We start from the raw sequence: 13324 nt of genomic DNA, 5'->3' as shown, positions 1-13324 counted from the left end.
CTCTTTCTCTCTCTGGTAATGTCCCTAACATGTTGATGCAAGAGGTTTTTCAGTACCACCTCCATCATCTTAGCCCTTCACATTTCTGGTCCCCAACATGGCTCCAGGTTTTCCCAGCCAATCTCCTTGAGACTGAAATCACCCACAACTCCTGTACTCACCTATTTGTGGTTGCAGGGGTCGATTCATAGCTCCTGGCCCCGCCTCTTCACTGATTTCTACTAGGTTCTTTCTCTCCCTGCTCCATGAGCTTTATCAAACCTCGTCTTAAAACTATGTATGGTTCCCGCCTCCACTGTCATTTTCTAGGCTATTCCACTGCCTAACTACTCTATGACTGAATAAATACTTCCTAACATCCCTTTGATTCATCTGAGTCTTCAACTTGCAATTGTGACCTCTTGTGTCTGTGTCCCATCTCTGGAACATCCCGTCTTTGTCCACCTTGTCTATTCCACGCAGTATTTTATATGTTGTTATCGTGTCTCCCCTGACCCTCCTGTCCTCCAGTGTCGTCAGGCCGATTTCCCTTAACCTTCCTTCGTAGTACAATCCCCTTAGCTCTGGGACTAGTCTTGTAAACCTTTGCACTTTCTCTAATTTCTTGACGTGCTTGACCAGGTGTGGGTTCCAAAGTGGTGCTGCATACTCCTGTGTGTGTGTGTGTGTGTGTGTGTGTGTGTGTGTGTGTGTGTGTGTGTGTGTGTGTGTGTGTGTGTGTATATCCTTAAAGGTCGTTGGGAAATCAAAACCAGGTCCTCAAAGGTCACAGGGAAACCCTCAATACCAGGTCCTCAAAAGTTACTGAGAAAGCGTCAAGACCAGGTCCTCAAAAGTTACTGGGAAACCCTCAAGACCAGGTCCTCAAAAGTTACTGGGAAAGCGTCAAGACCAGGTCCTCAAAAGTTACTGGGAAAGCGTCAAGACCAGGTCCTCAAAAGTTACTGGGAAAGCGTCAAGACCAGGTCCTCAAAAGTTACAGGGAAAGCGTCAAGACCAGGTCCTCAAAAGTTACTGGGAAAGCGTCAAGATCAGGTCCTCAAAAGTTACTGGGAAAGCGTCAAGACCAGGTCCTCAAAAGTTACTGGGAAAGCGTCAAGACCAGGTCCTCAAAAGTTACTGGGAAAGCGTCAAGACCAGGTCCTCAAAAGTTACTGGGAAAGCGTCAAGACCAGGTCCTCAAAAGTTACTGGGAAAGCGTCAAGACCAGGTCCTCAAAAGTTACTGGGAAAGCGTCAAGACCAGGTCCTCAAAAGTTACTGGGAAAGCGTCAAGACCAGGTCCTCAAAAGTTACTGGGAAAGCGTCAAGACCAGGTCCTCAAAAGTTACTGGGAAAGCGTCAAGACCAGATCCTCAAAAGTTACTGGGAAAGCGTCAAGACCAGATCCTCAAGAGTTACTGGGAAAGCGTCAAGACCAGATCCTCAAAAGTTACTGGGAAAGCGTCAAGACAACATCCTCAAAAGTTACTGGGAAAGCGTCAAGACCAGGTCCTCAAAAGTTACTGGGAAAGCGTCAAGACCAGGTCCTCAAAAGTTACTGGGAAAGCGTCAAGACCAGGTCCTCAAAAGTTACTGGGAAAGCGTCAAGACCAGGTCCTCAAAAGTTACTGGGAAAGCGTCAAGACCAGGTCCTCAAAAGTTACTGGGAAAGCGTCAAGACCAGATCCTCAAAAGTTACTGGGAAAGCGTCAAGACCAGATCCTCAAGAGTTACTGGGAAAGCGTCAAGACCAGATCCTCAAAAGTTACTGGGAAAGCATCAAGACAACATCCTCAAAAGTTACTGGGAAAGCGTCAAGACCAGGTCCTCAAAAGTTACTGGGAAAGCGTCAAGACCAGGTCCTCAAAAGTTACTGGGAAAGCGTCAAGACCAGGTCCTCAAAAGTTACTGGGAAAGCGTCAAGACCAGGTCCTCAAAAGTTACTGGGAAAGCGTCAAGACCAGGTCCTCAAAAGTTACTGGGAAAGCGTCAAGACCAGGTCCTCAAAAGTTACTGGGAAAGCGTCAAGACCAGGTCCTCAAAAGTCACTGGGAAAGCGTCAAGACCAGGTCCTCAAAAGTTACTGGGAAAGCGTCAAGACCAGGTCCTCAAAAGTTACTGGGAAAGCGTCAAGACCAGGTCCTCAAAAGTTACTGGGAAAGCGTCAAGACCAGGTCCTCAAAAGTTACTGGGAAACCCTCAAGACCAGGTCCTCAAAAGTTACTGGGAAACCCTCAAGACCAGGTCCTCAAAAGTCACTGGGAAAGCGTCAAGACCAGGTCCTCAAAAGTTACTGGGAAAGCGTCAAGACCAGGTCCTCAAAAGTTACTGGGAGAGCGTCAAGACCAGGTCCTCAAAAGTTACTGGGAAAGCGTCAAGACCAGGTCCTCAAAAGTTACTGGGAAAGCGTCAAGACCAGGTCCTCAAAATTCACTGGGAAAGCGTCAAGACCAGGTCCTCAAAAGTTACTGGGAAAGCGTCAAGACCAGGTTCTCAAAAGTTACTGGAAAAGCGTCAAGACCAGGTCCTCAAAAGTTACTGGGAAAGCGTCAAGACCAGGTCCTCAAAAGTCACTGGGAAAGCGTCAAGACCAGGTCCCCAAAGGTCACTGGGAAAGCGTCAAGACCAGGTCCTCAAAGGTCACTGGGAAAGCGTCAAGACCAGGTCCTCAAAAGTTACTGGGAAAGCGTCAAGACCAGGTCCTCAAAAGTTACTGGGAAAGCGTCAAGACCAGGTCCTCAAAAGTTACTGGGAAAGCGTCAAGACCAGGTCCTCAAAAGTTACTGGGAAAGCGTCAAGACCAGGTCCTCAAAAGTTACTGGGAAAGCGTCAAGACCAGGTCCTCAAAAGTTACTGGGAAAGCGTCAAGACCAGGTCCTCAAAAGTTACTGGGAAAGCGTCAAGACCAGGTCCTCAAAAGTTACTGGGAAAGCGTCAAGACCAGGTCCTCAAAAGTTACTGGGAAAGCGTCAAGACCAGGTCCTCAAAAGTTACTGGGAAAGCGTCAAGACCAGGTCCTCAAAAGTTACTGGGAAACCCTCAAGACCAGGTCCTCAAAAGTCACTGGGAAAGCGTCAAGACCAGGTCCTCAAAGTTACTGGGAAAGCGTCAAGACTAGGTCCTCAAAAGTTACTGGGAGAGCGTCAAGACCAGGTCCTCAAAAGTTACTGGGAAAGCGTCAAGACCAGGTCCTCAAAAGTTACTGGGAAAGCGTCAAGACCAGGTCCTCAAAGGTCACTGGGAAAGCGTCAAGACCAGGTCCTCAAAAGTTACTGGGAAAGCGTCAAGACCAGGTCCTCAAAAGTTACTGGGAAAGCGTCAAGAGCAGGTCCTCAAAAGTTACTGGGAAAGCGTCAAGACCAGGTCCTCAAAAGTCACTGGGAAAGCGTCAAGACCAGGTCCTCAAAAGTTACTGGGAAAGCGTCAAGACCAGGTCCTCAAAAGTTACTGGGAAAGCGTCAAGACCAGGTCCTCAAAAGTTACTGGGAAAGCGTCAAGACCAGGTCCTCAAAAGTTACTGGGAAAGCGTCAAGACCAGGTCCTCAAAGGTCACTGGGAAAGCGTCAAGACCAGGTCCTCAAAAGTTACTGGGAAACCCTCAAGACCAGGTCCTCAAAAGTCACTGGGAAAGCGTCAAGACCAGGTCCTCAAAAGTTACTGGGAAAGCGTCAAGACTAGGTCCTCAAAAGTTACTGGGAGAGCGTCAAGACCAGGTCCTCAAAAGTTACTGGGAAAGCGTCAAGACCAGGTCCTCAAAAGTTACTGGGAAAGCGTCAAGACCAGGTCCTCAAAAGTTACTGGGAAAGCGTCAAGACCAGATCCTCAAAAGTTACTGGGAAAGCGTCAAGACCAGGTCCTCAAAAGTTACTGGGAAAGCGTCAAGACCAGGTCCTCAAAAGTTACTGGGAAAGCGTCAAGACCAGGTCTTCAAAAGTTACTGGGAAAGCGTCAAGACCAGGTCCTCAAAAGTCACTGGGAAAGCGTCAAGACCAGGTCCTCAAAAGTTACTGGGAAAGCGTCAAGACCAGGTCCTCAAAAGTTACTGGGAAAGCGTCAAGACCAGGTCCTCAAAAGTTACTGGTAAAGCGTCAAGACCAGGTCCTCAAAAGTTACTGGGAAAGCGTCAAGACCAGGTCCTCAAAAGTTACTGGGAAAGCGTCAAGACCAGGTCCTCAAAAGTTACTGGGAAAGCGTCAAGACAAGGTCCTCAAAAGTTACTGGGAAAGCGTCAAGACCAGGTCCTCAAAAGTTACTGGGAAAGCGTCAAGACCAGGTCCTCAAAAGTTACTGGGAAAGCGTCAAGACCAGGTCCTCAAAAGTTACTGGGAAAGCGTCAAGACCAGGTCCTCAAAAGTTACTGGGAAAGCATCAAGACCAGGTCCTCAAAAGTTACTGGGAAAGCGTCAAGACCAGGTCCTCAAAAGTTACTGGGAAAGCGTCAAGACCAGGTCCTCAAAAGTTACTGGGAAAGCGTCAAGACCAGGTCCTCAAAGGTCACTGGGAAAGCGTCAAGACCAGGTCCTCAAAAGTTACTGGGAAACCCTCAAGACCAGGTCCTCAAAAGTCACTGGGAAAGCGTCAAGACCAGGTCCTCAAAAGTTACTGGGAAAGCGTCAAGACTAGGTCCTCAAAAGTTACTGGGAAACCCTCAAGACCAGGTCCTCAAAAGTTACTGGGAAAGCGTCAAGACCAGGTCCTCAAAAGTTACTGGGAAAGCGTCAAGACCAGGTCCTCAAAGGTCACTGGGAAAGCGTCAAGACCAGGTCCTCAAAGTCCACTTCAAACACACTAACATTCTACCTAAGAATGGCGAGATCTTCCTTGAATTATCACCGAGGCTTCTTAGAACTTATGAACATCATACAAGTGTCTGGGGTTCCACAAGGAACGTATGAACGTCAGAACAGTGTCTGGGGTTCCACAAGGAACGTATGAACGTCAGAACAGTACCTGGGGTTCAACAAGGAACGTATGAACGTCAGTACAGTACCTGGGGTTCAACAAGGAACGTATGAACGCCAGTACAGTACCTGGGGTTCAACAAGGAACGTATGAACGTCAATACAGTTCCTGGGGTTCAACAAGGAACGTATGAACGTCAATACAGTATGAACGTGAACGTCTATGAACGTCAGTACAATGGGTTCAACAAGGAACGTATGAACGTCAGTACAGTGTCTGGGGGGTTCAACAAGGAACGTATGAACGTCAGTACAGTGTCTGGGGTTCAACAGTGTCTGGGGTTCAACAAGGAACGTATGAACGTCAGTACAGTGTCTGGGGTTCAACAAGGAACGTGTCTGGGGTTCAACAAGGAACGTATGAACGTCAGAACAGTGTCTGGGGTTCAACAAGGAACGTATGAACGTCAGAACAGTGTCTGGGGTTCAACAAGGAACGTATGAACGTCAGAACAGTCAGTACAGTGTCTGGGGTTCAACAAGGAACGTATGAACGTCAGAACAAGTACAGTGTCTGGGGTTCAACAAGGAACGTATGAACGTCAGAACAGTGTCTGGGGTTCAACAAGGAACGTATGAACGTCAGTACAGTGTCTGGGGTTCAACAAGGAACGTATGAACGTCAGTACAGTGTCTGGGGTTCAACAAGGAACGTATGAACGTCAGAACAGTGTCTGGGGTTCAACAGTATGAACGTCAGAACAGTGTCTGGGGTTCAACAAGGAACGTATGAACGTCAGTACAGTGTCTGGGGTTCAACAAGGAACGTGAACGTCAGAACAGTGGGGGTTCAACAAGGAACGTATGAACGTCAGTGTCTGGGGTTCAACAGTATGAACGTCAGAACAGTGTCTGGGGTTCAACAAGGAACGTATGAACGTCAGAACAGTGTCTGGGGTTCAACAAGGAACGTATGAACGTCAGTACAGTGTCTGGGGTTCAACAAGGAACGTATGAACGTCAGAACAGTGTCTGGGGTTCAACAAGGAACGTATGAACGTCAGTACAGTGTCTGGGGTTCAACAAGGAACGTATGAACGTCAGAACAGTGTCTGGGGTTCAACAAGGAACGTATGAACGTCAGTACAGTGTCTGGGGTTCAACAAGGAACGTATGAACGTCAGTACAGTGTCTGGGGTTCAACAAGGAACGTATGAACGTCAGTACAGTGTCTGGGGTTCAACAAGGAACGTATGAACGTCAGTACAGTGTCTGGGGTTCAACAAGGAACGTATGAGCGTCAGTACAGTGTCTGGGGTTCAACAAGGAACGTATGAACGTCAGTACAGTGTCTGGGGTTCAACAAGGAACGTATGAACGTCAGAACAGTGTCTGGGGTTCAACAAGGAACGTATGAACGTCAGTACAGTGTCTGGGGTTCAACAAGGAACGTATGAACGTCAGTACAGTGTCTGGGGTTCAACAAGGAACGTATGAACGTCAGTACAGTGTCTGGGGTTCAACAAGGAACGTATGAACGTCAGTACAGTGTCTGGGGTTCAACAAGGAACGTATGAACGTCAGTACAGTGTCTGGGATATCATCACAAGAACACATGTTTGCAAAATAGGCCTAAGAACTAGGCCTCAAAAGTTGTAACAGGAGAACATCTTGTGTCCAGGCGGCCTATGATAAGATATTGATCTACAACAATCCAACTGTTGTTGTTGTCTCGTTGTAGTTATTATTATAAAGTCTAACACTGTATTTGTCCCATATAAAAATATTTTATTGAGTATAATTTCGGTAAATGGGAGAGAGAGAGAGAGAGAGAGAGAGAGAGAGAGAGAGAGAGAGAGAGAGAGAGAGAGAGAGAGAGAGAGAGAGAGAGAGAGAGAGAGAGAGAGAGAGAGAGAGAGAGAGTGAGCCTCAGTACTCAGCACAGAGTCTTGACTATTTTGGTGAGTGATGCCGTGAGTGAATCTCTAGTCCGCCCACGCTGATTTTGTCTTATCCCACTCCAAGACCACTCACTCCACTCCAAGACCACTCACTCCACTCCAAGACCACTCACTCCACCCCAAGACCACTCACTCCACCCCAAGACCACTTACTCCACTCCAAGACCACTCACTCCACTCCAAGACCACTCACTCCACTCCAAGACCACTCACTCCACTCCAAGACCACTCACTCCACTCCAAGACCACTCACTCCACTCCAAGACCACTCACTCCACCCCAAGACCACTCACTCCACCCCAAGACCACTCACTCCACCCCAAGACCACTCACTCCACTCCAAGACCACTCACTCCACCCCAAGACCACTCACTCCACCCCAAGACCACTCACTCCACCCCAAGACCACTCACTCCACCCCAAGACCACTCACTCCACTCCAAGACCACTCAATCCACCCCAAAACCACTCACTCCTCCCCAAAACCACTCAATCCACTCCAAGACCACTCAAACCACCCCAAGACCACTCAAACCACTCCAAGACCACTCACTCCACCCCAAGACCACTCACTCCACCCCAAGACCACTCACTCCACTCCAAGACCACTCACTCCACCCCAAGACCACTCAATCCACTCCAAGACCACTCACTCCACTCCAAAGACCACTCACACCACTCCAAGACCACTCACATCACTCCAAAGACCACTCGCAACACTCCAAAGGCCACTCACACCACTCCAAGACCACTCACACCACTCCAAGGCCACTCACACCACTCCAAAGACCACTCACACCACTCCAAAGGCCACTCACACCACTCCAAGATCACTCACACCACTCCAAAGACCACTCACACCACTCCAAATACCACTCACACCACTCCAAGACCACTCACACCACTCCAAAAACCACTCACACCACTCAAAGACCACTCACACCACTCCAAAGACCACTCACACCACTCCAAAGACCACTCACACCACTCCAAAGGCCACTCACACCACTCCAAGACCACTCACACCACTCCAAAGACCACTCACACCACTCCAAAGGCCACTCACACCACTCCAAGACCACTCACACCACTCCAAGACCACTCACACCACTCCAAAGACCACTCACACCACTCCAAAGGCCACTCACACCACTCCAAAGACCACTCACACCACTCCAAAGGCCACTTACACCACTCCAAGACCACTCACACCACTCCAAAGACCACTCACACCACTCCAAAGACCACTCACACCACTCCAAAGACCACTCACACCACTCCAAAGGCCACTCACACCACTCCAAAGGCCACTCACACCACTCCAAGACCACTCACACCACTCCAAAGACCACTCACACCACTCCAAAGGCCACTCACACCACTCCAAGACCACTCACACCACTCCAAAGACCACTCACACCACTCCAAAGACCACTCACACCACTCCAAGACCACTCACACCACTCCAAAGACCACTCACTCCACCCCAAGACCACTCACACCACTCCAAAGACCACTCACTCCACCCCAAGACCACTCACATCACTCCAAAGACCACTCACACCACTCCAAAGACCACTCACACCACTCCAAAAACCACTCACACCACTCCAAGACCACTCACACCACTCCAAAGACCACTCACACCACTCCAAAGACCACTCACACCACTCCAAGACCACTCACACCACTCCAAAGACCACTCACTCCACCCCAAGACCACTCACACCACTCCAAGACCACTCACACCACTCCAAAGACCACTCACACCACTCCAAAGACCACTCACACCACTCCAAAGACCACTCACACCACTCCAAGACCACTCACACCACTCCAAAGACCACTCACACCACTCCAAGACCACTCACACCACTCCAAAGACCACTCACTCCACCCCAAGACCACTCACACCACTCCAAAGACCACTCACTCCACCCCAAGACCACTCACATCACTCCAAAGACCACTCACACCACTCCAAAGACCACTAACACCACTCCAAAAACCACTCACACCACTCCAAAAACCACTCACACCACTCCAAGACCACTAACACCACTCCAAAAACCACTCACACCACTCCAAAAAACCCTCACACCACTCCAAGACCACTCACTCCACCCCAAGACCACTCACACCACTCAAAGACCACTCTCACCACTGTAAAGACCACTCAAACCACTCCAAGACCACTCACACCACTCCAAAAACCCCTCACACCACTCCAAGACCACTCACACCACTCCAAAAACCCCTCACACCACTCCAAGACCACTCACACCACTCCAAAAACCACTCACACATGACATTGAAAAAGAAATGAGAGAAATCTTGAATAAACAGTGTGGATCACTGTTTAATAATTCTGTCAACACCAGAGTAGAACACTGCATTCACCACATACTCCTGCAATGTATTATTTATACTACTACTACTACTACTACTACTAATAATAATAATAATAATAACATAGTCGTAGGTGTCATCAGTGACACTACAGAAATTTGTTAGTTGCCAGGAGATGCAACATTCACCCAGTGAAAATCAGGGGCGCCACGAGTACACTGAGAGACAACACAATAAGTGTCAGGGGCCCAAGACTGTTCAACTTCCTCCCAGCATACATAAGGGGGATTACCAATATACCCCTGGCTGTCTTCAAGAAGGCACAGGACAGGCACCTAAAGTTAGTACCTGACCAACCGGGCTGTGCTTCTTACGTCAGTTTTCGTGTGGCCAGCAGTAACAGTCTGCATGATCAGACCCTGACCCACTACGAGGCCTGGTCTCAGACCGGGCCGCGGGGGCGATGACCCCCAAAACCCTCTGCAGGTATACTCCAGGTAGGTTGAGCATTACTGATAAATTAGGTTAATATCGTCCTCCAGGATGACACCTACAACATACACCAGGTACCTACTGACTGCTAGGTGAATACGGGTAGCAGCAGGTGCAAGGTGACTAACACCCAGGTACCTACTGACTGCTAGGTGAATACGGGTAGCAGCAGGTGCAAGGTGACTAACACCCAGGTACCTACTGACTGCTAGGTGAATACGGGTAGCAGCGGGTGCAAGGTGACTAACACCCAGGTACAAGCGTAGTTGGATTCATACCAAGCTACCTATTTACTGGTAGGAGGAGGCAGCAGTAGTATGATCCTCCCACACGCCAACCAGGCTGTGGTGACCCTCACCCGGCATACGTAATGGCAATAAAAATCCATAACATTTACAATTTACAGAGAGATTCGTAAACAACAATAAACACACACCAACACTGACTTACCAACATCGAAGGCTTGTACAGCGGCCAGGAGGCCACAGAGAAGCAGTGTGTACCACATAGTTGGTGGAGGTGGGTGTTAGGCAGTGTACAGGAACACTCAGTGTTCACTCACACATTGTACATCGTGGTGTACAAGTCCTTGATTTCTTCACTCACTGACGAACTTAATGACTCTCGTGGACCATCACTCCTTAATGGGCATATTTCCAGTGGAAGGCGATAACTCTCTCTCTAAACCAGTCACTTACGCGTTAATAACACAATTAGCAGGGTAATAGGGGGCACACGAGCCTCAAATGAAGAGCACTGGTGTGAAATCAATAGGAAAACTATGCTATAAACTAGCACAGTGGAAGACACAGTTAGCTAGTATCCAGCTCCTGACTGTCAGCAAGACACTGGTCCCAACCCGTCCAGCCACTCCCTCACCCACCTAACATTGCCAGCTATCACCCACCTGCAGCGTACTTCAGCTGTGAGTATGCAGTGATGGGTGGTGAGTCAGTGAGTGATGGTGAGGCTTCACTGCAGGCAGTGACGAGGATGACAGTGTCTTTTAAGATGGAGGGTTGAGGTGAGGATGTGAGTGTGTGAGTGTGGCGGATATATAAGATTATTGATGAGTACGGCAACCAGCTTGGAACCCTTCCAACCTTCCCACAACCAGGCCACCACCACACAACTTTCCCACAACCAGGCCACCACCACACAACTTTCCCACAACCAGGCCACCACCACACAACCTTCCCACAACCAGGCCACCACCACACAACCTTCCCACAACCAGGCCACCACCACACAACCTTCCCACAACCAGGCCACCACCACACAACCTTCCCACAACCAGGCCACCACAACACAACCTTCCCACAACCAGGCCACCACCACGCAACCTTCCCTCAACCAGGCCACCACCACACAACCTTCCCACAACTAGGCCACCGCCACACAACCTTCCCACAACCAGGCCACCACCACACAACTTTCCCACAACCAGGCCACCACCACACAACCTTCCCACAACCAGGCCACCACCACACAACCTTCCCACAACCAGGCCACCACCACACAACCTTCCCACAACCAGGCCACCACCACACAACCTTCCCACAACTAGGCCACCGCCACACAACCTTCCCACAACCAGGCCACCACCACACAACCTTCCCACAACCAGACCACCACAACACAACCTTCCCTCAACCAGGCCACCACCACACAACCTTCCCACAACCAGACCACCACAACACAACCTTCCCTCAACCAGGCCACCACCACACAACCTTCCCACAACCAGACCACCACAACACAACCTTCCCTCAACCAGGCCACCACCACACAACCTTCCCACAACCAGGCCACCACCACACAACCTTCCCACAACCAGGCCACCACCACACAACCTTCCCACAACCAGGCCACCACAACACAACCTTACCACAACCAGGCCACCACCACGCAACCTTCCCTCAACCAGGCCACCACCACACAACCTTCCCACAACTAGGCCACCGCCACACAACCTTCCCACAACCAGGCCACCACCACACAACTTTCCCACAACCAGGCCACCACCACACAACCTTCCCACAACCAGACCACCACAACACAACCTTCCCACAACCAGGCCACCACCACACAACCTTCCCACAACCAGGCCACCACCACACAACCTTCCCACAACTAGGCCACCGCCACACAACCTTCCCACAACCAGGCCACCACCACACATCCTTCCCACAACCAGACCACCACAACACAACCTTCCCTCAACCAGGCCACCACCACACAACCTTCCCACAACCAGACCACCACAACACAACCTTCCCTCAACCAGGCCACCACCACACAACCTTCCCACAACCAGACCACCACAACACAACCTTCCCTCAACCAGGCCACCACCACACAACCTTCCCACAACCAGACCACCACAACACAACCTTCCCACAACCAGGCCACCACCACGCAACCTTCCCTCAACCAGGCCACCAACACACAACCTTCCCACAACCAGACCACCACCACACAACCTTCCCACAACCAGGCCACCACCACACAACCTTCCCACAACCAGGCCACCACCACACAACCTTCCCACATCCAGACCACCACAACACAACCTTCCCTCAACCAGGCCACCACCACACAACCTTCCCACAACCAGACCACCACAACACAACCTTCCCTCAACCAGGCCACCACCACACAACCTTCCCTCAACCAGGCCACCACCACGCAACCTTCCCTCAACCAGGCCACCACCACACAACCTTCCCACAACCAGACCACCACAACACAACCTTCCCTCAACCAGGCCACCACCACGCAACCTTCCCACAACCAGGCCACCACCACACAACCTTCACACAACCAGGCCACCACCACACAACCTTCCCACAACCAGACCACCACAACACAACCTTCCCTCAACCAGGCCACCACCACGCAACCTTCCCACAACCAGACCACCACAACACAACCTTCCCTCAACCAGGCCACCACCACGCAACCTTCCCACAACCAGGCCACCACCACACAACCTTCCCACAACCAGACCACCACAACACAACCTTCCCTCAACCAGGCCACCACCACACAACCTTCCCACAACCAGACCACCACAACACAACCTTCCCTCAACCAGGCCACCACCACACAACCTTCCCACAACCAGACCACCACAACACAACCTTCCCTCAACCAGGCCACCACCACGCAACCTTCCCACAACCAGGCCACCACCACACAACCTTCCCACAACCAGGCCACCACCACACAACCTTCCCACAACCAGACCACCACCACACAACCTTCCCTCAACCAGGCCACCACAACACAACCTTCCCTCAACCAGGCCACCACCACACAACCTTCCCACAACCAGGCCACCACAACACAACCTTCCCTCAACCAGGCCACCACCACGCAACCTTCCCACAACCAGGCCACCACCACACAACCTTCCCACAACCAGACCACCACAACACAACCTTCCCTCAACCAGGCCACCACCACACAACCTTCCCACAACCAGACCACCACAACACAACCTTCCCTCAACCAGGCCACCACCACACAACCTTCCCACAACCAGACCACCACAACACAACCTTCCCTCAACCAGGCCACCACCACGCAACCTTCCCACAACCAGGCCACCACCACACAACCTTCCCACAACCAGGCC

At 50.7% G+C, this 13324-nt stretch overlaps 1 protein-coding gene across 8 annotated transcripts in view; it reads right to left on the bottom strand.

Annotated features, from left to right (window-relative positions):
• LOC128698434 (proline-rich protein HaeIII subfamily 1) overlaps positions 1 to 10551 on the bottom strand; it is a 142352-nt gene extending 131801 nt beyond the window's left edge. For 6 of the 8 annotated variants that reach the window (XM_070089264.1, XM_053790680.2, XM_070089268.1 and 3 more), the window contains exon 1: positions 10135 to 10551. In XM_070089264.1, coding sequence (XP_069945365.1) covers positions 10135 to 10192 — 58 coding nt within the window. In that variant the 5' untranslated portion in view covers positions 10193 to 10551. The remainder of the gene's footprint in view (positions 1 to 10134) is intronic. The other 2 variants (XM_070089267.1, XM_053790767.2) reach the window with 1 other exon arrangement.
• Between the last annotated feature and the right edge of the window lie 2773 nt (positions 10552 to 13324).

This window comes from Cherax quadricarinatus, chromosome 2, assembly GCF_038502225.1.
Source record: "Cherax quadricarinatus isolate ZL_2023a chromosome 2, ASM3850222v1, whole genome shotgun sequence".
NCBI classification, from domain to species: Eukaryota; Metazoa; Arthropoda; class Malacostraca; order Decapoda; family Parastacidae; genus Cherax; species Cherax quadricarinatus.
Note: the sequence above shows the minus strand (reverse complement) of the source record. Positions and strands in the feature narration are given on the sequence as shown.